Genomic DNA, 25,551 nt, shown 5'->3' with positions numbered 1-25,551 from the left:
ACTTCTAAAGGTTTGCTGTGAAGTTTATCAACTGTGTCTTTTGTGGGCAAATGCAGCGGCACTCACGCACACAGCACACGTCCCGCAAAACAAGAAAGGTTTCCTCCTACAAGTCCAGCATTTCATGAAGGTCGGTACAGAGTTTTATGTCCGTTCACTAGCGCGCATATGTTTGCGTGTATGTGTATGTGGCCTGCATGTCTGTGAGTAGTGTGTAAAAAGCCACAACTGTGCTGTCGAAAAGACAGACAAGACAGAAGGAAGAGGGGAACGGGGAAGAGAGAGATGGAGAGAAAATAATAAAAGCTACAAACAAGTGAAATTTTAAAGTAAAAAAACAGATTTCACACAACGTGACGTGGACTCGAGTCCTCTTGTGGTACCTGCACTTGTTTTTTTTTTGCTGCATTCGCTGGTCGGGGTACCTGAATGCTTGCTGAGATGTCCATTAAATACAGTACAGTCGTGTGCTGTTTTTCAAAAAAACACTACTTCGCTTCTGTCCTTAAGAGCAACAGAAGTCAGGTTCAAAAAATAGCAGCTGTGTTTATTTGTGGTTCAATTTCCACGGAGTCTAGGAAAGACACAGATTTTTTTTCCTTCTTCGCTTTTCTTCCTCCTCTCCTCTTCCTCCCTTGTCCACCACTATCACCACCTCAGAGGGGAGTGGGGGGGGGGGGGGGGAAGGCAGAACAAGCTCAAGGCTCAGATACTGGACTCTTTGGGCGGCAGGTCCACGTTAGTGACAGCCGTTACCATGGTCACCAGGCAGTCTGAGGTAGTGCCGCTGATCAGTCTGCGGGTCTGACAGATGCGTTCCAACACACAGCCCGCTGAGAGGCGTGCCTCTGCATCATGGTCCCAGCATTCTTCAATGGTCTCGGAAAGCAGGGCGAGACCCTGTGGGGAGGGGCGGGGGAGGAGGGAAAAAAGAGTCACGCTGTGAGTTTAAGGTCTGACATAAAAATGTTAAGAATTGCAGAGATGCAACAGGCGCTAAGAGTGCGCACTCAAATGTGCCGCCTCGCGCCCACCCCCACACCACCATCCAAACACATACATATATCCCACATGCATGCATGAACAAACACCACCCTGACACGTTACCCCCACTCCCACATGAACACGCGGATGCGTCCACTTGTGCGAGCACACAATAAATCCACCAAAGCTTGCATTAGATTAAGGGCCCCATCAGGCGTGGGTCACACGCCACAGGGATTTGCCTGGTTCTTATCAAATCACGAGTGAAGTCAGTGTCTCGTAACATCTCGTGTCACACACACTTACACCAGCACTGAGTACTGACGCTGTCAAACACGTACCGGGTGTGTGTACCAGCAGTCTTTGAGAATGGGCCTCATTTTCTTGTGGACCACCACATCCTGCAGGTCCTCCAGCGTTGGGTGCTGCCCAATCTCCTCCTCAAACGGCAAACTGTACTCGTCAATGGGCCCTGCCAGAGAGAAGCAGACAGGTCCAGGTGAGGGAGGGGGCAGACCGGTGCATGGGACAACAACAATTTACACAGTTCCTTCACGATGGATAGTGTCCCGTTTGGTTGGATGCCAAATGAGGGAGAAGTGGGGCAACATAGAAACATGAGTAGCCATTAAGCCTCTCGAGCCTGTTCTGCTATTCTGTTAGATCATGACTGATCATGTAACTCAACTCCATTTACCCACCTTTTCTCCAGGGATAACTGGATACCCTGACCAAAAATCTATCCACCTCAGTCTTAAGAACTTGAATCAATCTAGTATCCACAGCCTTATGGGGGATGGATGCATGCGCGCGAGAAAGAGAAAATGAGCGAAACAAGGGAGAGAGAGTGTGCATGTGAGAAAAAGCGAACGCAACAAGGGAAAAAAAGTGCACGTGCGAGAGAGTGAATGAGAGTGTAAGTAAGAGTACGAGAGAGAGAAAGCGAGTGTGTGAGTGAGAGAAAGAGAGTGACAGGAAATGAAAGGAAGAGAGTAATGGATTGGGAGATTTACCATCCGCCGCGGTACATCTTGTGACCATCTCCCAGAGCACGAGGCCCACAGCATACATGTCTATCCTGAGGAAGGCGTCTCTCTGGAAGTTAATTGCCCCCTCCAGTACCTCGGGAGCCATGTATCTCCGTGTCCCAACCTGCAGAGAACATCAACAAAACTCAGCGCGAGTAAAGCTTCAGCTTATCTGCCCCCACCCGAGCCCTTCCACCTTGCTCCCTCCCTCGCTCCTTCAAGATTTGTCTCAAGACCTTCCTCCTTGACTGTGCCTTTGGTCATCCTGGACAAAGGTTTTGGCTGCGTTGGTGTGATGTACGGTTGGAGGCGAGAGTGCTACAGACTAAGCCAGGCTGACACAAAACTGACATGTTAACGGGAGCACATAGCACCAGAAGCACTCATATTCATCCTGAATCCACATACCTGACCATGTGTATCTCCGGGAGGCTTTCCGGGTTCGAACCTCACGGCCAGGCCGAAGTCACCTATACACGCAGACAGGTCTGTCTTCACCAGCACATTCTTACTTTTAAAATCCCTAAAGAGAGTGAGATTAACATGATTTCTCCATTCAAGAATGATAAGATGTTGAAAAATATACAGTCACCTGTGGAGCACTTTGAGAAGTTTTCACATGTCTGAGCTCTACATCAAAGTGAAGGATTTATTGCTTTTACTGGCTGACTCAGTTATAACTCAGTGGTTAAAACCATGAGAAATTTCAAGCCTTGATTTTCTAACATAGGGAACTCAGTCTCCTAAGCTTCGTGGATGAGTTTCTGCATGTGTCAAGACATCCGGCTGATCAAATAAAAAGTTAACAAGCAAGTATTCCAAAGTCATATTCCTATTGATAATATTTTGGGATAAAATGCTAATTTTGCCACTAGGATAAGAAATCACTTGAGAGGCAGGGGCACATTAATGCTGCCCTGTCCTGCAAAGACAGTAAATATCATCTAGATGGCACTATCCCCCCAGAAATATCATTCCAGGAGGAACCCACTTTACAGGATGTCCTGCCAACTCGTCTTCCAAAAAAAGTGTCACCGGGAACAATAACCTCTCATTCCGCTGGAAAAATGCAAACAGGAGGACACATGTCAGCACTTGCTATTATAGTCAGTCTGGATCAGATACTTTTAAAACCCACAAAAGTTTGCCCACAAAATACAGTCACTCCACTTTACAATATATTCTGTGAAGCGCTTTGAGACGTCTCAAAGTCATGATAAGGCGCTATAACAAATGAAAAGATTATTATATGAAATCTCACAGACTATGCTAACATTCCAACGCAGTGCTTGAGAGGAAGCTCTGCATTATTAGAGTTGCCATCCCTGAGATATAACAACAACAAGATTCCATTTATTGAGCGCCTTTCACGTCGGGAGGACGTCCCAAGGCGCTGTAGAGTTGGGTCAGGACCCGAGCAGGGGGGAAATGGTCAGGGTGAGGGGAGGGAAGGGAGGGAATGAGGAGGGGGTAGAGAGTCGAGAGGGGAGGTGAAGGCACGGTTGAAGAGAAAGGTCTTGAGACCGGCCTTGAAGGAGGAAAGGGAGGAGGCGGCGAAGGCACTGGGGGATAGAGTTCCAGAGCCTCGGGGCTGAGAGGCTGAAGGCCCGGCCACCGATGGTAGGGCGTTTGGGGCGGGGGATGTGGAGCAGACCGGAGCCAGAGGAACGGAGGGTACGGGCAGGTAGGTTGGGGGATAGTAGGTCGGAGAGGTAGGGGGGAGCAAGGCCGTGAATGGCCTTGTAGGTGAGGGTGAGGATCTTGAAATCAATCCTCTGGGGGATGGGGAGCCAGTGGAGGCGAGCGAGGGTGGGAGTGATGTGGTCCCGAAGCCTGGTGCGGGACAGTACACGAGCTGCAGAGTTCTGGATGACCTGCAGCTTGTGGAGGGAGGTGCCGGGAAGGCCGACGAGGAGAGAGTTCCCATAGTCCAGCCTTGAGGTGATAAAGGCGTGGACCAGAGTTTCAGCCGCGTGAGGGGTGAGGTAGTGCCGTAGTCCGGCGATGTTCCGGAGGTGATGGAAGGCGGTGCCAGTTGTGGCGCGGATATGAGGAAGAAAGGACAGCTCAGGGTCGAACAGAACCCCGAGGTTCCTGACTGGCTTTGAGAGGTGGAGAGTGCAGCCTTGGATGCTGATGTTGAGATGAGACAAAGTCCACGTCTGCCTGTTTGGATGGACGTTAAAGATCCCATGGCACTACTTCAAAAAAAAAGACAAGTTTCTCCCGATGTCCAACAATCCCCCAATAAAACGGATTCACATGGGTCATTCACTTCACGGCTGTTTGTGGGACATTGTACAAATTGACTGCAACAAAACACCCAGTCTCTACACTTTACAGTGAATCCTGTTAAAAGCTTTGAGATATCCCCCGACACCCGACATGAAAGACGCTCTATCAAACACAAAGGTTATTATTATTTGCATTTCACTTTATAAACTTCAAACCACAATAGAGCAGAGGAGTTACCCTACACCCTTAGCTTTTTGGGGGTCAGCTAGGTGTCCACATGTGGAAACCCATCACCATGCTTAAGAATATCCAAAACAGGCTGACAATTTCACATATGCATGCCATGTAAACATGGCAATTTCCCTGTGTCAGGAATGGAAATGTGCACTGTCTGCTTACTGAATTTCTGAAGAGAAATAGGCACTGGTTGGTGACAGCCAAGGCTTGGGAGACCCCACGTTCACTGTTGGGATAACTGCTCAAGTTTAACCAGCTGGTCTCCCCAGCTTCACCAACCAGAAAATCCCAACTATTCCAAAACTCTGCTCCACTACAAACATCCTTCACTCAGATGGCTCTGGCCTCCTGCTTGTCCCTCATCCCCTCCACTCCACCGTCGGTGGCCAGCCTTGAAACTCTGGAACTCTCTGCCTCAATCCCTCCGTTCAGATCATACTTCAGACCTTCCTCTTCGACTGTGCCTATGGTCACCTCCCCAGTTCAGCATCAAACACACACACACCTACCTCTCTCACCAATACCCATCAAGAGAAAGAACAAACAAATAAACGCAAACACACACAACAAATTACATTTGCAAAGTGCCTTTCATGTCAGGAGGACATCTCAAGGCATTGGACAGTCAGGGATTTGGACCTGAGCAGGGGGTTGGGATCAGGAGGGCAGGGATGAAGACGTGATTGAAAAGGAGGGTCTTGAGATGGGCCTTGGACGAGGCAAGGGAGGGAGCGACGCGATGGAACTGTAAGATGGGAGTTCCAAAGGGTGGGGGCAGAGAGGCTAAGGCCCGACCGCCAATGCTAGTCACATACACACACATATATACACACACACACAAAGACATACACATCTCTCTCCCCATCTTTCCACTCTCCCCCTTTAGAACAACATTTCAGCATTAATGAACCATGTAATGACCAGGGATATCACTCTCCAGTGTTTAAATGAATTAAGCCAGGAGGATGCAACACCATCTATAACTTTTATCACCGTCTCTCTCTCTCGGCCATTTAAACGTCAAGGCATCCTTTGCTCCCGTCAGTACCTGTGGGCTATAGCGGGCTTTGCTTCTTCCCCTTTGTGCCGAGGAATGTCTTCATGCAGATAGGCCAGACCCCGCGACATAGTCTCCGAGATGTGACACAGCTCGTTCCAGCTGATCACAGTCCCCTTCAGAAAGTCACACAGCGAGCCCTGGGGGACAAAGTACAAACCAGGCCTGACTAACGCTCCACTTACACGGCACAGACACACCAAAGGCAATCCATAAAGTGGTCTCCGATACCCGCCATGTGCAAACACGTGTGTAAAGAGGGCATCACAGCACAAGGGAAATAACAACCCATTTATTTTTGTTAGTTTATTATTTAATTAAAGCCGCCTGTAGCCCCGCAGGTCACATGTGGGCCTATGTGTCGTACTGGGCGCAGACTCAGTGAGGGGGTGGGGCAGGGTCATAGAATCTTATAGCACAGAAGGAGGCCATTTGCAAGCACTTTGAAAGAGCTACTGAACGAGTCCCACTCCCTCACTCTTACCCTACAGCCTTACAATTTTTTTCTTTTTAAGTATATAACCAATTCCATTTTGAAAGTTATTATCCGAATCGGCTTCCACCATCCTTTCAGGCAGTGCATTCCAGACCGTAACAACTCTTTGGGTGAAAAGGGTCACAGTGAGTAAGGGGCGGGTGGTGCAGAGTTTGACTGAAGCACAGTTCCCACAGTTATCTCCTTGGTTCTTACCCTCTCGTGGAAGGAGGTGATGAGCCAGAGCTCCATCTCCAGGTTGGTGCCTCGCTTCTCGGAGCCGATGTATCGCAGCACGTTCTCATGTTTCATGCCGGGCGTTATGTAGATGTCGCGTTCGTTCTGCCATGACTGCTTATCCTGGTAAAGACACAAGCAGAGGCTCCGCATAAACAGATGCTTTTGAAAAGATTTCACAGGAAGTTTACAACACAGAACACAATGGAAATTAGATTTCTTTTAGACAGTAATATTTTGGGATACAGTATATGAGCAATTTAAGACGTGACAAGTACATATGCTTGGAAGAACAAGGCAATTTTGGATCTAAGGTTCCCAAAGCTTTCCACTCTGTTATACACTAATCCATACAGAATTAATTGCGATCAACATCTACATTATTAAAGCATGTGATTAACAGGATGGAAGAAGGCGAACTAGATGGACCTTGTTCTTTTATCACCTAGCATTTCTGTGTTCCATTCATCCCATCTTGTGGTTGCTGGTTGCTCTATCCAACAATGCAACACACCCCCAACATTGCATTGGAGTATCACCTTAGACTACTTAAGTTTGTCGGCCTGGTTCAATGGCACACAGTGAGCCAGGCCAACACACACCAAGACAGGCTGCTTCAGCAACATGCATAGACTTCACCAGTTTACAAAACTCGAAAATCTCACTTCAGAGTAAGTGCGAAAACCTGTACTTGTTACTTCTATAGTGAACATAATAATTGTGATAAGTATGAAATACAGCTCCTGTAACGTCAAAATATCGCAAAATGCTTCCCAGGCAATTGGTCTCAGCTTCAGTGCCTGTGATCCTATCCTGACAACATGTTCACAGGGAATAGCTGGCTTGTATTGGTACACGAACATGGCAGACAATTTGCGCAATTGTGTCGTACATTTCAACGGTTCCGTGTCACACTCAGGACCTCTCATTCCACCCCCACATCCCTCGCTCCCCCTCCCTTTCCCTCCATCCATCGCTCCTGTTCCTCACCTCCACATCCCTCGCTCCCCTCATTTTCCCTCCACACCACCACATCCCTCGCTCCCCCTCCCCACCACCACATCCCTCACTCCCCTTTTTCACCCTATTCCCACTTTGTCCTTCGCTCCCACTCAACCCGCCCCCGTCTCCACATTCCTCGCCTTCCTAAATCCTTTGTTCCTCCTCTCTGTTCCATTTCTCATCACCACATTTCTCATGCTCCTCCCTCCTCGCCCATCCCACTCACTCCGGCCTATCCAATGCAGATATGATAGGCTGACCTTATGTGCCTCCGCCCGGAACCCTGCCTCTCACCCCTCGGAACCCCGCCTCTCACCCTCAGAAACTCGCCTCTCACCCCTCGGAAACCCGCCTCTCACCCTCGGAAACCCGCCTCTCACCCTCGGAAACCCGCCTCTCACTCTCGGAAACCCGCCTCTCACCTCGGAAACCCGCCTCTCACCCTCGGAAACCCGCCTCTCACCCTCGGAAACCCGCCTCTCACCCTCGGAAACCCGCCTCTCACCCTCGGAAACCCGCCTCTCACCCTCGGAAACTCGCCTCTCACCCTCGGAAACCCGCCTCTCACCCTCGGAAACTCGCCTCTCACCCTTCGGAAACTCGCCTCTCACCCTCGGAAATTCGCCTCTCACCCTCGGAAACTCGCCTCTCACCCTCGGGCACTCACCTGCACGGGGAAGATCTTCACTGCCACATACTCGTTCATCATCTGGGCTTTCCACACGCAGCCAAAGCGCCCTCTGGCCTTGATCTCCAGTAACTGCAGCGGCTTCAGTCCAACCAGCGGCGAGGGAGGCGGCAGGCCCAGGTCCTGGGGAACGAGCGGCGCAAATTAACATTGCACTGCGCCCCGAGCTTGTTAATGAACCCCGTCAACACCACCCGGGGATCTTTCGTTTACAAGCAACATTTACAGGAAATGTCTCAAGTTTATTTACTCTGAAAAAAGATGCGTTATAACTCATGCTCCCCAGCTGAGAGGGGCGTGAGGACCACGGTTGCGGGGGGTTTAAGGACGAGAGCTTGCATTCATACAATGCTGGAAAGAGAGAGGAGGTGATCGTAGGCATGGTCGAAGAGGAATGTCTTCAGTCATGATCTAGAAAGGGGAAGGAGGGGGCAAGGCGGAGGGATTGAGGGAGAGAGCTCCAGAGTTTCTGGGTGTCGTGGCTGAAAGGAACAGGGACTGGATGACTATGTGTGTGTGTCTGTGATTGTGCCTGTGTGGTGTGTGTGGGGGGGAGGAGAGCAACTTGCGGCACTTGTGACCATGAGAAAGTTGAGCCAAACTACCATTTCAGTTTTGAATCACACTTGCTAGGGACCACTCTGCAGACCACCATGATACTCTATCGACTCCCAATGTGCTCGTGTAGAGGGCGGCCCACTGTGCCCCTTCCCCCACCCCTCACGGCCGATCACACACCTCATTGATGTCCACGTGTCCGTAGGGCGGCTTGCGGTGCCGATACATCCAGAAGGCCAGCAGCAGGATGACAGAGAGGCCAGTGATGGGGAGCAGTGCGTACACCATGATGTTCAGCAGCGAGGGAGTCGGTGGTGGAGGCTCGAAAACCACTGTAGCGAGGATTAGAGGAGCGGGTGTTAGCCGCAGGGCTGGGGTAACACCAAGGATCCATCCCGGAAAAGTGCCGGAATCACCGGCTTGGTTGCAACTGATCATTTGGAGGCCTTGGGCTCATGTAAAGGAATACCTTCGGCCACTTTGAACTTATCCAATCAGATCATCCCCTCAGGGCTGCAAGCTCTTTCTGACACACATCCAGCCCACTTTCTGTAACTCTGCAAGGCTTCCAGTATTCCACAGAGGAATGCTTCATTGAGGGAGGCCTATAAACACACACACGCGCGCACGCAAACGCACAGTGTATGCAGTGTACACATGCGGACACAGACACACGTACACACACAGACACACACACACACACAAACAGTGCACGTATACACAAACAGTGTACATATACGCATGGACACACATGCACACAGATGGAGGCAGACACCACAGACACGCAACACACCTTCTGGCACAGACTCTGGGAAGTGGAAGAATCGATCGTTGCAGTAGTTCCCCTCACAGCAGCAGAAAAACACATGTGGATTCTCCTCTGTTGCAACGCACTCCATTCTACAGAGAGAGAAAGAGTGAGAGAGAGAGAGAGAGAGAGAGAGAAAGAGAGAGAAAAAGAGAGTGAGAGAGAGAAACGGACAGAGATATAGAGAGAAAGCGACAGAATACACAGAGAAAGAAGAGAGAGAGAGAGGTAGCCAGAGAGAAAATGAAAGCCAGAGAGAGAGAGAAATAAAGATAACCAGACAAAGAGAGACACACCTTCTCAACGAGATTGAGAGAGAGGTATTCATCTTGTTGCAATAAGTCCAGAAAAAGGAGGGATGTGCGTAAATGTGACAAATAAATGAGTGTGACAAATAAGACTGTGAGCTGCAGGCTCAAGTTGTCACATTTTTTTTAATGGGGTTATGATGTAGTGGCAATAATGGAGACCTGGCTCAAACAAGGGCAAGATTCCTGGCTACAATATATTTAGGAGGGATAGGGACGGAAGAAAGGTGGGGGTGGGGTGGGGGGCGGGGAAGGGCCCTGGAAAGGGACGATGTGGCTCAAGGGTCCAAAAACAGAATCTATTTGGTTAAGAGTTAAGGAGCAGAAAACAAGCTGTTACTCTGTTAGATGTATCTATGGACTACCAAATAGTGGGAAGCAGATAGATGAGCAAAGCTGCAAGCAGATTTCAGAAAGATGCAAAACCAAAAGATAATGGGGGACTTCAATTATCCTAACATAGACTGGCAAATAACAGTGTAAAGGGCAAGGAGTGGGAAAGGATTCCTGAAATGTGTGCAGGATAACTTTCTGCATCATTATGTTTCCAGCTCAACAAGGAAGGAATCAGTGCTGGATCTACTTCTGGGGAATGAAGTGGGGCAAGCGGAGCAGGTTTCAGTAGGAGAGCATCTGGACAACAGTGATCACAACACCATTGGGTTTAGAGTACTTATGGAAAGTGACAAGGAGGAATTAAAGGTGAAGATACTCAAATGAAAGAGGGCTAATTTCAGTGAGTGGCAGGTAAAACAGCTAACGAACAACAGAAAGCCTTCAAGGAGGAAATAGTTCGGGGACAGAACAAATACATTCCCACAAAGGGGAAAGGCAGGGCATCCAAACCTCCTGGATGACTAAGGAAATTGGGATTCAAATAAAACAGAAAAAGGAAACTTATGAGAACTGAAAAGGAAATAAGAGGGGCAAAGAGATTGTATGAGAAAAGATTAACGGGTAACATAAAAGGGAACCCTAAGGTATTTTATAAGCATATAAAGAATAAAAGGTTAGTCAAAGGTTAGGGACCAAAGAGGAAATCGTTTTGTGGAGGCAGAGGGCATGGCTGATGTATTGAATGAGTACTTTGGATCTGTCTTCACAAAAGAAGAAGATGCAGCTAATGCCACAATATCGGAGGAGAGGATAGAGAAATTGGATAGGATAAGAATAAACAGAGAGGAGCTACTAAAAAGGTTGCTCAAGGTAGATAAGTCACCTGGTCTGGGCGGAATGCATTCTAGGTTACTGAGGGAAGTAAGGGTGGAAATAACGGAGGTTCTGGCCACAACCTTTCAATCCTCCATGGACACCGGGGTTGTGCCAGAGGATGGAGGGTTGCAAATGTTACTTCCCTGTACAAAAAGGGACAGAAGGATAAACCCGGGAACTACAGGCCAGTCAGTAGTGGGGAAACTTCTAGAGACTATAATCCGGGACAAAATAAATGGGACAAAAATATGAGTGAATAAGGCACAGCCAACACAAATTTGTTAAAGGCAAATCATGTCTAACAAACCTGATAAGAGTTTTTTGATGAAGTAATGGAGAGGGTGGATGAAGTTGATGTAGTTTATATGGATTTTCAAAAGGAGTTTGATAAAGTGCCACATAAGAGACTTGTAAGCAAAATAAAAGCCCATGGTATTAAAGGGACAGTGGCAGCATGGATACAGAACTGGCTGGGAGACAGAAAGCAGAGAGTGGTGTGTGCGTGAAGTGTGCAGTGGTGTCCCCCGGGGATTGGTATTGGAACCACTGCTTTTTTTGATCTATATAATGACCTAGACTTGAGTATACAGAGTACAATTTCCAAGTTTTCTAAGCTAGGAAAAGTAGTAAACAGTGAGGAGGATAGTAACAGACTGCAAGAGGACATAGACAGATTGGTAAAATGGGCCGACATGTGGCAGATGAAGTTTAATGTGGAGAAATACGAAGTGATGCATTTTGGGAGGAAGAATGAGGAGAGACAATATCAGCTGATGGTAAAATCGTAAAGAGGGTGAAGGAACAGAGAGACCTGGGAGTTCATATAAGTAAAGTAGTGGCTGGAAGTGCGACCTCCAATGGTGGGGCGGAGGGTGCGAGGGACAAGAAGGCGGCCGGTGCCAGTCGAGCAGAGGCGCTGGGGTGTGGATTGGGGAGTGAGGAGATCGGAGAGGTACAGAGATGCCAGGGAGTGAATGAATTTGAACAAGTGAGTGAGGTTCTTGAAGTTGATCCTTTCGGTGATGGGGAGCCAGTGGAGCCTGGCCACTGATGTCTGAACTGAGATGGGGATGCGGAGTTTCGTCTGGGTCAGTTGCGAGCGGCAGAATGAGCTGGATCTTGTGAATGGTGGAGCTGGGGAGGCAGTGGGAGTGGGTTGGAGTAATCCATGTGGGAGGTAACAAATGCATGCACGAGGGTTTCGGCTGCATTTGCGGTAAGGTACCGTCAGAGGCAGGCATTGTGGCATAAGTGGAAGGAGCAGTCCTAGTCAGAGGCCAGATGTGGGAGAGGAGAACAGCTGGGGGTCGAAACAGATGCCTAGTTTGTGCACTGGTTTCAGTGAGTCTGAGGGAGAGCTCAGGGAGATTGAGGAGTTTAGATCCACAGGAGTGAAGATGTTGGGGAGCCAAGGAGTATGGATTTGTCTTGTCCATATTCAGCTGCAGGAAGTTTGCACTCATTCAGGCCTTGATGTCTGCCAGACAAGCTGATAGAACATCGGTGGACGTGGAGTTGGTATTGGAGGAAGCAAAGTAGATTTGTGTGTCATCCGCATACATGTGGAAGTTTACCCTGTGTCTGCGATGACATCACCATGAGGGAGCATATAGATAAGGAAAAGCAGAGGGCCAAGGATGGAGCCCTGGGGTACCCCGCAGGTAACCGGGGCGGTGGCGGGAGGAGAAACCATTCGCTGAGATGAAATGGAAGCAGTTGGTTAAGTAGCACTCGGACCATGCGAGTGCGGCCCCACTAAGGATAGATGAGAGGAGAGCCGATGGAGGAGGATGGCGTGGTCGACTGTGTCGAACGTTGCAGAGAGATCCAGGAGGACGAGGAGGCAGAGAGAGCCCTGGTCACGGATAGAATTCTCTGTCGTTTGTGACTTTGACAAGTGCTGTCTCTGTGCTGTGGGCAGGGCCAAAACCAGACTGCGGGGTTTGAGGAGGGAGTGGATGGAGAGGTGTGACCGAAGTTGACCTTCAACAATATGTTCCAGGACTTTGGCAAGGAAGGGCAGGTTGGAGATGGGATGATAGTGTGAGAGATTTGAAGGCGCTATATAAGAGCAAGTTGTTGTTGTGTGTAAATCTTTAAAGTGGCAGGACAGGTAGATAAAGCTGTTAAAAACCTGTTAAAAAACATACTGGATACTAGGCTTTAAAAAATAGGGGCATAGAATACAAAAGTCAGGAAGTTATGATGAACCTTTATAAAGCATTGGTTAGGCCTCAGCTAGAGACTGGGTTCAGTTCTGGGCACCACATTTTGGAAGGATGTCAAGGCATTGGAGAGGGTGCAAAGGAGATTTTACCAGGATGGTACCAGGAATGAGGGACTTCAGTTATCAGGAGAAGCTAGGATTATTCTCCTTGGAACAGAGAAGGTTAAGAGGAGACTTAATAGAAGTTTTCAAGGTTTGAGGGGATTTGATAGGGTGAACAAGGAGAAACTATTTCCACTGGGGTTGGAAACCCAAGGACACCAATTTAAAATAGGTTGTTAAAAGAAACGGAGGGGAGGTGAGGAGAAATTTTTTCACACAGCGAGTTGTTTGGATCTCGAAGGCATTGCCTGAAAGGGTGGTGGAAGCCGATTCGATAACAACTTTTAAGAGAGTAGATAATTATTTGCAGGGCTATGGGAGAGAGAGGGGGAGTGGGATTGATTTAGATAGGTCTTTTCAAAGAGCCATCAGAGACACAATGGGCTGAATGGCCTCCTTCTGTGCTGTATAATTCTATGATTCTATGATAGTTGAACTTGGGGTGTTGTTGGCCAGGAAAGGGATATATTCAGATGTGAGTGTCAAACAGCATACAACACTAGAAAGACATCGGCATTTATACACCACTGACTCCCTCCCTGGTCCCTTGCTGACAACAACAACTTGCATGTACCCTCATGCAGTGTAGCACGTAACAGTGGAGGAGCACGACGTCGAGCCATGGGTTGGGAAAGATGAGCACGGTCGAAGAGGAAGGTCTTCATGTGTTGATCTGAAATTGGGGAATAAGGGAGGAGGGCGAACTGATTGAGGGAAAGTGTTCCAGAGATTCAGGGTGTAGTAACTGAAGCACAACCACCAATGATGCAGCGGGGCACAAGGGACAAGCAGGAGGCTGGAGTCAGTTGAGGTACGGAGATGCCAGGGAGTGAAGGGATTTGAAAATGAGTGTGAAGATCTTGAAATTGTTCCATTCGGCGATAGGGAGCCAGTGGAACCTGGCTAAAACTGGTGCGATGGGGATACAGAGTTTAGTATGGATGAATATATGACCAGCGGAAATTTGGATCAGCTAGATCATGTGCATGGTGGAGCTGGGTGACCAGCAAAAAGGGTATTTGAAAAGTCGAATCGGGAGGTGACAAACTCACGAGTGTTTCGGCTGCGTCTGAGGCTAGGTACGGTCGGAGTTGGGCAATGTGGTGGATATGGAAGAAAGCGGTCCTGGTTGTGGGGAGGAAGGCCAGCTGGGGGTCGAATCTGACGCCAAGGTTGCCAAGGATCAGTAAGCCTGAGGGATAGGCTAGGGAGGTTGAGGAGATCAGAGCCACAGGATAGAAGACATTGGAAGGATCCATGGAGTATGGCTTTGTCTTGTCCACATTTAGCTGCAGGAAATTTGCACTCATCCAGGCCCTGATGTCTGTACGGAGTTTAGTGTGGCTGGGTGTGTAGGAGTTCTGCCCCCTCCCACACCCTGCTGTCTAACCCTCACCTGTCTCAGCCTCACCTGTTGTAACAGTTGAAGTCGTCCAACCAGCAGCCTTTCTTGACCAATTCAATGGAGCCCGAGGCATTGCGCCAGGAGGCGTAACAGTGCAGTCGCTTGTCCTTCTCTACTTCGCAGCGGTCCACCCCACTCTGGTTTGTTTTCTCCAGCTCCCAGTTGGCATTGTAATAGGCACACTCTCTGGTCTCCGCTTCACCATATCCAGGGCCTGCACAGCAACAATATCACCGGTTAGCAGCCCGAGTCAGTCACTGTTTAGCACAACACCAACAACTTGCACTTATATAGCACCCTCCACGCAGGTAGCATCTCAGAGCACTTAACAGCAGCGGAACATGACTCCAAGCCAGAGGGGGTGACCATAAGTCGAAAGGAAGGTTTTTAGGTGGGACTTGAAAAAGGGGAGAGAAGGCAGGATGGAGGGATTGAGGGAGTGCTTCAGGGTTTCGGGGCATAGTGGCTGAATGCATGACCTCCAATAGTGAAGCAGAGGGCGCGAGGGACAAGTAGGATGCCGGTGCCAGTCGAGCAGAGGTGCCAGGTGGAGGAGTGAGGAGGTCAGGGAGTTAGGAAGGTGCCAGGGAGTGAAGAGATTTGAAAACAAGTGTGACGATCTGTTGATCTGTTCAGTGATAGGGAGCCAGTGGAGCCTGGACAGAACTGATGAGATGGGGGTACGGAGTTTGGTCTGGGTCAGTATGTGGGTAGCAGAGTTCTGAATGAGCTGGATTTTTTGAACAGTGGAGCTGGGGAGACCGGCGAGGAGTGCGTTTGAGAAATCTAGGTGGAAAGTGACACACCGCATGCACGAAGGTTTCGACTGCATTTGAGATAAGGTATGGTCCGAGCCGGGCAACGTGGCAGAGGTGGAGGAAGGTGGTCCTGGTCATGGACCGGGTGTGGGGGAAAGAAGGACAGCTGGGGATCAAACTGGATACCTAGATTGTGTTTGGTGAGTCTGAGGGAGAGCTCAGGGAGATTGAGGAGTTCAGATCTGCAGGAGTGAAGATGTTGATGGGAGCCAAAGAGTATGGCTTCCGTCTTGTTCACATTCAGCTGCAGGAAGTTTGCACTCATCCAGACAAGCTGATAGAACATCGGTGGACCTGGAGTTGCAGCTGGAGGAGGCAAAGTAGATTTGTGTGTCATCCGCCACAATTGTTTGTCATCTGTCAATTTCTTATTCTCACTGCTCTCCTTTTCTTTTTTTCCATCTGTGTCTGAGGATGGCATCACCAAGAGGGAGCACGTAGATGAGGAAAAGCTAAGAGGGCCAAGGATGGAGCCCTGGGGTACCCCACATGTGACCGGGCGGGGACGGGAGAAATCATTTGCCGAGATGATGTGGAAGCGGTTGGTTAAGTAGGACTCGAACCAGGCTAATGTGGTCCCACTAAGATGGATGAGGGAGGAGAGACGGTAGAGGAGGATGCCTCCTGCTTGCCCCTCGCACCCTCCACTCCACCATTGGAGGTCGCGCTTTCAGCCACTCCGCCACGAAACTCTGGAACAATCTCCCTCAATCCCTGTGCCTTGCCCGCTGTCTCCTCTTTTTCAAGTCCCCCCTGAAAACCTTCCTATTTAACGTGCTTATGGACATCTCCTCTGCCCCCAGAGGCAGTGGTTATAGCTCCAGCCTTGATCCGCCAGTGACCACTGCTAATAAGAACAGGCACCATCCGCCTGTGCTCCGCATTCCCTCACACTTGTCAGCTCCGTCAGCAATAGCTGCCCGACACTGAGAGCACGTTAGCATTACATCCTCGTGATTCATGAGCAGGAGACCCTCTCTTTTCTCACATCTGCACCGGCTCCCTCGCTCGCTTATGCACTCTCACAATTTTAAACCCTAGAACTGTACCCAATTCTCATTTCTCTATTCCGCTTATCTCACTCTCCTTCTCAATTTCTCATTCTCACTCCTCTCCTTTTCTTTTTTTCTCTCTCATACAGTCACCTTTTCTCTCTCTCTCTCACCCCTTTTCCTCTTCCCTTCCCCCCCACCATCTTCTCCCTTTCTCTCTCTTCTCACTTACATTCCTTGTTCCATGTCCCTCGTTCTCTCTCTCTCTCTTCCTCCCTCTGTTTTATTTCCTTTTTCTCACTTTTAAAGCCCTCCATGGCCTTGCTCCTCCTACTTGTGACTTATTAAAACCATACCAACCTTCCTGCTCTGTAAGCACCGTGTCCATGTCCCCCGCCCTGCCCGCTCCACCTTCGGCAGTCAGGTCTTCAGCTTTTCTGCCCCACCCTCTGGAACTCCATCCTGGAGCCTCTCCGCCTCGCCCCCTGGCCCTTGTCTCCTTCAAGGCCTTCCTCTTCGACAGTGCCTTCGGGCACACTCCCAGCCTCCCACCTCTTGATTCCAACCCTGAGCTTGGGTGCAAACCCTTAACTATCCGGCCCTTTGGGACATCCTTCTGATATGAAAGGTGCTTCATAAATGTAATTTTGTTGTTGTTTTCCTCTTTCTTCCTTTCCCTTTTCCTCTCTCTCTCGTCTCACAAGAGCACTGTGTTAGTGTTAATGTCCTGTGGTTTACCATTCCCCTGGCAGTAATGAGAGCCTGGCCCCTCAAGCCCCTCTTCGCCAGGGGTGTAGAGTGCTGCCGAGCACAACAATAATAATAATAATCTTTGCATTTAACATAGCGCCTTTTCATGTTGTTGAGATGCCTCAAGTGCTTCACAGAATATACTGTAAAGTTTTTTTTGTGGACAAAACAGTATATTCTGTGAAGACTGCAGTGCAAGTTATCTATACAAAAACAACAAATTACATTTGTATAGCGCCTTTCATGTCAGCAGGACGTCCCAAGTTATATATACACAATATAACATAATTAATGATTAATACATTATATTGATAACACAATAATTCTATTAATATAATATATTGTATACATCCAATATATTGTATATTGTATGGGACATCCTCCTGGCGTGAAAGGCGCTATACAAATGTAATCTTGTTGTTGTTGTATACCGTATAAATATATACAAATTATGTATACAATATAATATTAATTAATATTGTATTGATATATTAATCATATTGTATATTGTACAATATATACAAGTTATATATACAAGCTATACTTCAATCGCTTCCTGTCTCTAGCCCAGCACAGTATATTGCCTTCACCAATAATGACGTGTCTGTATTGCCAGTGCTTTACAGCAAGCATTTAATGTGCCTATAACTCGCTGTCATGAGCTTCAAAAGCCCTTGTAAACAGGAACAGAGATCATGGGCTCAACATTTCACAAGGTGTCATTTTACACAATTTTTGGTCTGCCGAGTGTCTGTCACACACAGAAACACATCATTGTTACTGAAACCCATAGCTCTGTGCATCAAACAACACATGGAATGGAATGCACACTCTCCCTGGACGCATCCTTCTTACCTAATCCCGGAGAGAATTAATAATAATCCTTGCATTTAATATAGCACCTTATCACATCTTCAACACGTCTCAAAGCGCTTCACAGTTTATACTGCAAAGTCAATTGACTGTATATTTTGTGGGCAAAACCATGGTAGCCAATTGCGCAAAGCAGCGTTGCACAGAAGTATTATCCCCAGAAAAGCGATCCACTAATCGACTAGGCACATTAGGCGCAATATTAGCAGTATCCCAATAAAAAAGTAAAACATTTTTAAAAACGTGTCATTTACCTCATGGCATTTGTTCGATGGACCTTGCTGGATGTACAGTTACTACACTTTCAGCTACTATACCCCAACCCTGAGATGCTACCCAGCGAGGAGGGCACTATATACATTCAAGTTGTTTTGGGAAAATTCAATGTAATAAACGCAACATAAAAATAATAATAATCCTTGCATTTCATGCAATGCCTTTCCTTTGGGAGGACGTCTCAAACCACTTCACAGGATTTTACTGTAAAGTGTAGTGACTGTATATTGCGTGGACAAACTCGGCAGCCAATTGTGCGCATTGCAATGTCCCACAAACAGCCATGATGTGAGTAATCAATTATATCCGGGGGGGAGTGTTGTTCAGGACACCGGGAGACAGAAACTCCCTTCTCTTTTTCGAATAACGTGATGGGATCTTTTAACATCTTCCTAAACAGGCAGACGGGACCTCGGTTTAACATCTCATCTGTCTCATCCATCCATTGATAATAATAGCAACAGCAATCCATACATTTGATACAGCGGCTTTTATGCTGGGAGGACCCCTCAAAGTGTTTCACGGTGAGTGTAATTTTTCATAAGCCAAAAAATTGCAATAGCAATAATCTCTTGAGCAGAGAGCCAAGCAGAGCGAGGACGTACCTGTGTGAGGACGGAACAGAGTGGGAATTCTGTGCAGGAATTTGGTGAAATTGGGAATTCAGTGCATAATTATAAAAAATTTCAGGTGCGTATTTATGAAAAATTTTATATTTATATTAAAATAATATAAAACACATCTGGGAATATGGCAGGGCAGCTGAGTTGCATGCACAATGTGGGAACTCACGGATGCTTTGTGTGCCCTGGACAAACACATGTGTAGGAAGTGCCTCTGGCTGCTCGAGCTTGAACTCAGGGTTTCTGAGCTCAAGGAGAGGCTGGAGTCACTAAATAGCATACAAACGCTGAAGAGTTCATGGATCAAATGTTTCATGAGGTTGTCACCCCACAGCCACAGAGGTTTTAGAAGGAGAGTGAGATCACCCGGCATGGTAGGAAGAAGGGACGGGCAGTGCAGAAATCCCCTGAGAGAGTGGCACTCACAAACCAGTTCTCTGTACTGAATACCGGCCATGGTGATGACACCTCTTGGGAAGGGAGTCAAAAGCAAATGGATGCACAGGGGACACAGGGAAGAGTGTCAATGCAATTGTCATTGGGGATACAATGGTGAAAGGAGTAGACAGGCCTTTCTGCAACCAAAGACGTGACTCTCGCATGGTATGTTGCCTCCCTGGTGCCAGAGTTGAAGACATCATGGAACAGGTGCAAAACATTCTACAAGGGAAAGGGGAACATCCACAAGTCGTGACCCATGTTGGGATCCATGGCGTAAGGAAAAAAAAGGGCTGAGATCCTACAGGGAGAGTATCAGAAGCTATGGAAAAAGCAAAAGTGTAAGACCTCAAAGATCCTCAATTTCTGGATTACTTCCAGTGCCTTGTGCAGGTGAGTGTCAAAGACATGAATGCATGGCTGGAGAAATGGTGCAGAAAGGAGGGGTTCAGGTTTTTGGATCATTGGAACGAGTTCTGGGGCAAGCAGGACCTGTACAAGGTGGATGGGTTACACCTGAACAGGGCTGGGACTGATGTCCTCGCAGGGAGGTTAACTAGTACTGTGGGGAAGAGCACCATAGAGTTCTTACAATCCTTTAAGATTGTACCATCAGCGTATATTGCCTCTCCTCATTCTTCCTCCCAAAATGCATCACTTCACATTTCTCAACATTAAGCTTCATCTGCCACACATCTGCCCATGTTACCAGTCTGACTATGTCCTCTTGCAGTCTCTTACTATCCTCCTCACTGTTTACTACTTTTCCTAGTTTAGTATCAGCTGCAAACTTAGAAATTGTACTCCGTATACTCAAGTCCAGGTCATTTATTTGGATCAAAAACAGCAGTGGTGCCAATACCGATCCCCGGGGGGACACCACTGCACACTTCCGTCCAGTCAGAAAAACAACCGTTCACCACTCTCTGCTTTCTGTCTCCCAGCCAGTTCTGTATCCATGCTGCCACTGTCCCTTTAACACCGTGGGATTCTATTTTGCTTACAAGTCTCCTATGTGGCACTTTATCAAACGCCTTTTGAAAATCCACATAAACTACATCAACTGCACTACCTTCATCCACCCTCTCCGTTACTTACTTCATCAAAAAACTTAGGTTTGTTAGACATGATTTGCCTTTAACAAATCCGTGTTGGCTGTCCTTTATTAACCCATGTTTTTCTAAGTGAAAATTTATTTTGTCCCGGATTATAGTCTCTAGTAGTTTCTGCACTGCTGACGTTAGGCTGACTGGCCTGAGAAACAGATGGGGAGGACAAGTTTGCAGGGCTACGGGGAGAGAGCAGAGGAGTGGGATTAATTTGGATAGCTCTTTTCAAAGAACCGCACAGACAAGATGGGCTGAATGGCCTCTTTCTGTGTTATGATTCTAATAGAAGCTAAAAAAACACAAGGCATTTCCGTCAGTGCACGTCTCCAAAACACAACGGTGTAAATTGTGTCCTCAATCACATCCGTGCCCATAAAAAATATATACCTTATCAGCTTTTCCCTCTCCAACAAAAGGGGGTTTTCAAGGCATCTTGGAAGTTATTCACACTGACTGAGAACAATAAAACCCTGAACCGTGCCTCATTAGGAGAGGTGGGGAAAAAGACCAGATTAGCATCTGCATAGGTGTAAATAGCCGCCAGTCTCCAGTATTACACTTGAATTGAGAGCCACGGCTCACAATGAATTCTTGCACTTCACACATACAAAAAAGACCCACATTGTACATGCAACATAATGCGCTCCCAGAGAAGTTAACAGAGAAAAGGGAGTCAGTGCAGGGGAAGAGAGAGAAAAGAGAGAAAGGGGAGATTTCAGCCCTGGTTCGCATGCAGGATAGAGTGAAACATATCCACTCAATAGCATGGATTGGACCCTCCAGCCATGCTATCCAGATTGTCTGTGTATGGAGAATGGAGACTCCAGGGTCAGTCCTCTGCAGATCCACCCCAGGCTCAGCAAAGACGAGCATTTTATAAGATTAGTTTCGTCCACAAAATGCACACTGTATAGTAAGTATATCCTGTGCAGTACTTTGAGACATGTTTCGAACTGATTTCACCAACCTGTATGTTCCCTCCACTCTGCAGGCACTGGCTTGCTCCTTGCCCCCCACCCTGCCTGCTCCACTATTGGTGGTCAGGCTTTCAGCCTTTCTCCCCCCAACCTCTGGAATTCCATCTTGGAGACCCTCCACCTTGCCCCCTTCCCTTGCCTCCTTCAAGGCCAGTCTTAGGACCTTCCTTTTTGACTGTGCTTCGGTCATCTTCCCTCCTCCAACTCCTTTCCTTCTGATCCCAATCCGCAGCTTGCGCGCAAGCCCCTCATTGTCCAATGCTTTGGGACATCCTACCGATGTGAAAGGCACTATATAAATGCAATTTGTTGTTGTTCTCCCGATGTGAAAGACTATCAACTGAAAGGATTATTATTATTAGTTGCCTCCAAGTGCACTGTCACTATGAAAAATCCTATGAAGTGCTCTGAGACCTCTGGACGAAGAGATAAGGCACTGTGTCAAATTGCAAAGTCTTATTGTTATTACTATTAATAATTATTATTATAACATACTCAAAAGGAGAAGGGAAAGTTTCTCCTGGTATCCTGGCACAGCAACGCACCAACCACCCCCCTCCCCCCAGCTCAGCGCCGTTCTCTGCCAGTGTTAAGCTCTCCGAGACGCTATATAAGTGCAAGTTGTTGTGCTCTGAGACGGTACTCTGCATGAGGCGTGCTATATAAGTGCAAGTTGTTTTGGGTTGACATCAGCGCTGACACTCCAAGGCATTGCTGTTGTGTTTGCCTGCAAGATACACAGTCACCAACACTGCAGCAAAATCCTGTGAAGTGCTTTGAGATGTCCCCTGACATGAATCACTGTATCAATCACCATTTAAAGCTGAATCTGGACTCCTGTTGTCAGGAGCCTGTCTGGGTTTATAATAAATAATAAATAATAATCTGTCTTTTCTCCCCACTTCCTTTGTCTCCAAACCAATAATTTAATGTAATAATAATAATCCTTGCATTTGACACAGTGCCTTATCAAGTCATTGAGAGTTCTAACGCCCTCACAGAATATACTGTAGAGTGACTGTGTATTTTATGGGTGAACTCAGGAGCTAATTTACATCCAGCAGTGTCCTGAAAACAGCCAGAGAGTGAGTGACCATTTTTATTTGGGGAATGATTGGACGGCACGCCAGGAGAAACTCTTCTCTGTAACATCCACCTGGACAGGCAGACTGATCGACGGATTAACATCTAATCTGAAGGACAGCACCTCCATCAATGCAGCACACTCCCAGCACTGATTGTCGTGTCAGCCTAAACTATATGGGTTCCAAGTGCCGTCGTAGGAATTGAGCTAACCAACCGCAACCTTCGGACTATGAGGCGAGAGTGAAAAGGATAGTCGTTCGCAGTGTAAATCAGCAATCACTGATGTTCATTCTGTGCTGAGGTTTTCAACTAACGAGTTGAAGTGAGGAGTGTGGATGTAGGGTGGGGGGGACAGTTTCATGAGGAGGAGGCTGAAAAGACCTCCTTTGTTAGAACTCCAGTACAAAACACAGCCCTGAACCCCAATGCACAACACAGCGCCAAACCCCAGAACACAACACAGCCCTGAACCCCAGTATATAGTCCTGAAACCCAGTACACAACACAGCCCTGAACCCCAGTATATAGTCCTGAAACCCAGTACACAACACAGCCCTGAACCCCAGTATATAGTCCTGAAACCCAGTACACAACACAGCCCTGAACCCCAGTATATAGTCCTGAAACCCAGTACACAACACAGCCCTGAACCCCAGTATATAGTCCTGAAACCCAGTACGCAACACAGCCCTGAACCCCAGAACACAGCACAATGCTGAACTCCAGTACACACAACCCTGAATCCCAGTACACACAATCCTGAACCCCATTACACACAGCCCCGAACCCAATTACACAGCCTTAAAGCCCAGTAGGCAACACAGCTCTGAACCCCAGTACACAAAGTCCTGAACCTCAGTACACAGCCCTGAAGTCCAGTAGACAACACAGCTCTGAACCCCATTACAAATCCCTGAACCCCAGTACACAACACAGCCCTTAACCTCAGTAAACAACACAGCCCTGAACCCCAGTACACAAAACAGTCCTGAACCATAACACAGCAATGAACCCCAGTACACAACACAGCCCTCAACCCCATTACACAGCCCTGAACCCCAGTACACAACACAGCCCTCAACCCCAGTACACAACACAACCCTGAACCCCATCACACACAGAGCTGAGCCGCATTACAGACAGTCCTGAATGCCAGTACACAACACAGCCCTAAACCCCAGTAGACATAGCCCTGAGCCCCATTACACACAGCCCTGAACCCCAGTACATACAGCCCTGAAACACAATACACAACAAAGCCGTGAATCCCAGCACACACAGCCCTGAAACTACATTACACTCAGCCCTGAACCCCATTACACAACCTGGAAGCCCAGTACACAACACAGCCCTGAAGCCCAGTACACACAGCCCTGAAAACAGTACACAACACAGCCCTGAACTCCAGTAAACAACACAGCACTAAACTCCAGTCGACATAGCCCTCGGCCCTATTACACACAGCGCTGAACCCTAGTACACAACACAGTCCTGAACCCCAGTACACAACACCGCACTGAACCTCAGTACACAACACAGCCTTCAACCCTAGTACACAACACAGTTCTGAACCCCGCACACACAGCCCTGAGCCCCAGCATACACTGCTCTGAACCCCATTACACACAGCCCTGCATCCCAATACACAACATAGCCGTGAAACCCATTACATACAGCCCTGAACCCCAGTACGCAACCCAGCCTTGAACCCCAATAAACAACACAGCCCTGAACCCAGGAAACAACACAGCCCTGAAACCCAATTACACACAGCCTGAAGCCCAGTACACAACACAGTCCTCAACCCCAGTAAACAACACAGCGCTGAACCCCAGTAAACAACACAGCCCTCAACCTCAGTGCACAACACAGCCCTGAACCCCAGTCCACAACACAGCCCTGAACCCCAGTACACAACAGAGCAATGAACTCCATTACACGACAGAGCCCTGAAAATCCATGACGCACAGCCTGAACGCCAGTACACAACACAGCCCTGAACACCAGGACACAACACAGTCCTTAACCCCAGTACACAACACAGCCCTGAACCTCAGTACGCAACACAAACCTGAACTCCAGTGCACAACACAGCCCTAAATCCCAGTAAACAACACAGCCCTGAACCTCAGACACAATACAGCCCTGAACCCCAGGACACAACACAGCCCTGAACCCCAGTATACAACACAGCCCTGAACCCCAGACACAATACAGCCCTGAACCCCAGCACCCAACAAAGCCCTGAACCCCAGACACAATACAGCCCTGAACCCCAGCACCCAACAAAGCCCTGAACCCCAGTATACAACACAGCCCTGAATCCCAGTACACAACTCAGCTCTGAACCCCAGTACACAACATAGCCCTGAACCCCAGGACACAACACAGCCCTGAACCCCAGTACACAACACAGCCCTGAACCCCAGGACACAACACAGCCCTGAACCCCAGACACAATACAGCCCTGAACCCCAGCACCCAACAAAGCCCTGAACCCCAGTACACAATAAAGCCCTGAACCCCAGTATACAACACAGCCCTGAACCCCAGTACAGAACACAATCCTGAACACCTGTACACAACACAGCCCTGAATCCCAGACACAACACAGCCCTGAACCCCAGCACCCAACAAAGCCCTGAACCCCAGTATACAACACAGCCCTGAACCCCAGACACAACACAGCCCTGAACCCCAGCATCCAACAAAGCCCTGAACCCCAGTATACAACACAGCCCTGAACCCCAGACACAATACAGCCCTGAAACCCAATTACACACAACCTGAACCCCAGTTCACAACACAGCCCTGAACCCCAGTACACAACACAGCCCTGAACCCCAGCATCCAACAAAGCCCTGAACCCCAGTATACAACACAGCCCTGAACCCCAGACACAATACAGCCCTGAAACCCAATTACACACAACCTGAACCCCAGAACACAACACAGCCCTGAACCCCAGTATATAGTCCTGAAACCCAGTACACAACACAGCCCTGAACCCCAGTATATAGTCCTGAAACCCAGTACACAACACAGC

At 48.2% G+C, this 25,551-nt stretch overlaps 1 protein-coding gene across 1 annotated transcript in view; it reads right to left on the bottom strand.

Annotated features, from left to right (window-relative positions):
• Window positions 1-696: 696 nt before the first annotated feature.
• The window catches only part of LOC121851978 (activin receptor type-2B-like), a 46,933-nt gene continuing 22,078 nt past the window's right edge, over window positions 697-25,551 (bottom strand). Inside the window, exons 2-11 of the mRNA XM_042346054.1 lie at window positions 14,570-14,777; window positions 9,295-9,401; window positions 8,682-8,833; window positions 7,923-8,066; window positions 6,233-6,376; window positions 5,533-5,681; window positions 2,421-2,535; window positions 1,998-2,136; window positions 1,326-1,456; window positions 697-900 (exon numbers count right to left, since the gene is read on the bottom strand). Of these exons, the coding sequence (XP_042201988.1) occupies window positions 706-900; window positions 1,326-1,456; window positions 1,998-2,136; window positions 2,421-2,535; window positions 5,533-5,681; window positions 6,233-6,376; window positions 7,923-8,066; window positions 8,682-8,833; window positions 9,295-9,401; window positions 14,570-14,777 (1,484 nt within the window). The 3' untranslated portion in view covers window positions 697-705. The remainder of the gene's footprint in view (window positions 901-1,325; window positions 1,457-1,997; window positions 2,137-2,420; window positions 2,536-5,532; window positions 5,682-6,232; window positions 6,377-7,922; window positions 8,067-8,681; window positions 8,834-9,294; window positions 9,402-14,569; window positions 14,778-25,551) is intronic.

Source organism: Callorhinchus milii, unplaced genomic scaffold (assembly GCF_018977255.1).
Source record: "Callorhinchus milii isolate IMCB2004 unplaced genomic scaffold, IMCB_Cmil_1.0 Scaffold273, whole genome shotgun sequence".
Taxonomy (NCBI): domain Eukaryota; kingdom Metazoa; phylum Chordata; class Chondrichthyes; order Chimaeriformes; family Callorhinchidae; genus Callorhinchus; species Callorhinchus milii.
The sequence above is the reverse complement of the archived record's forward strand: the minus strand, read 5'-3'. Positions and strand labels throughout refer to the sequence as shown.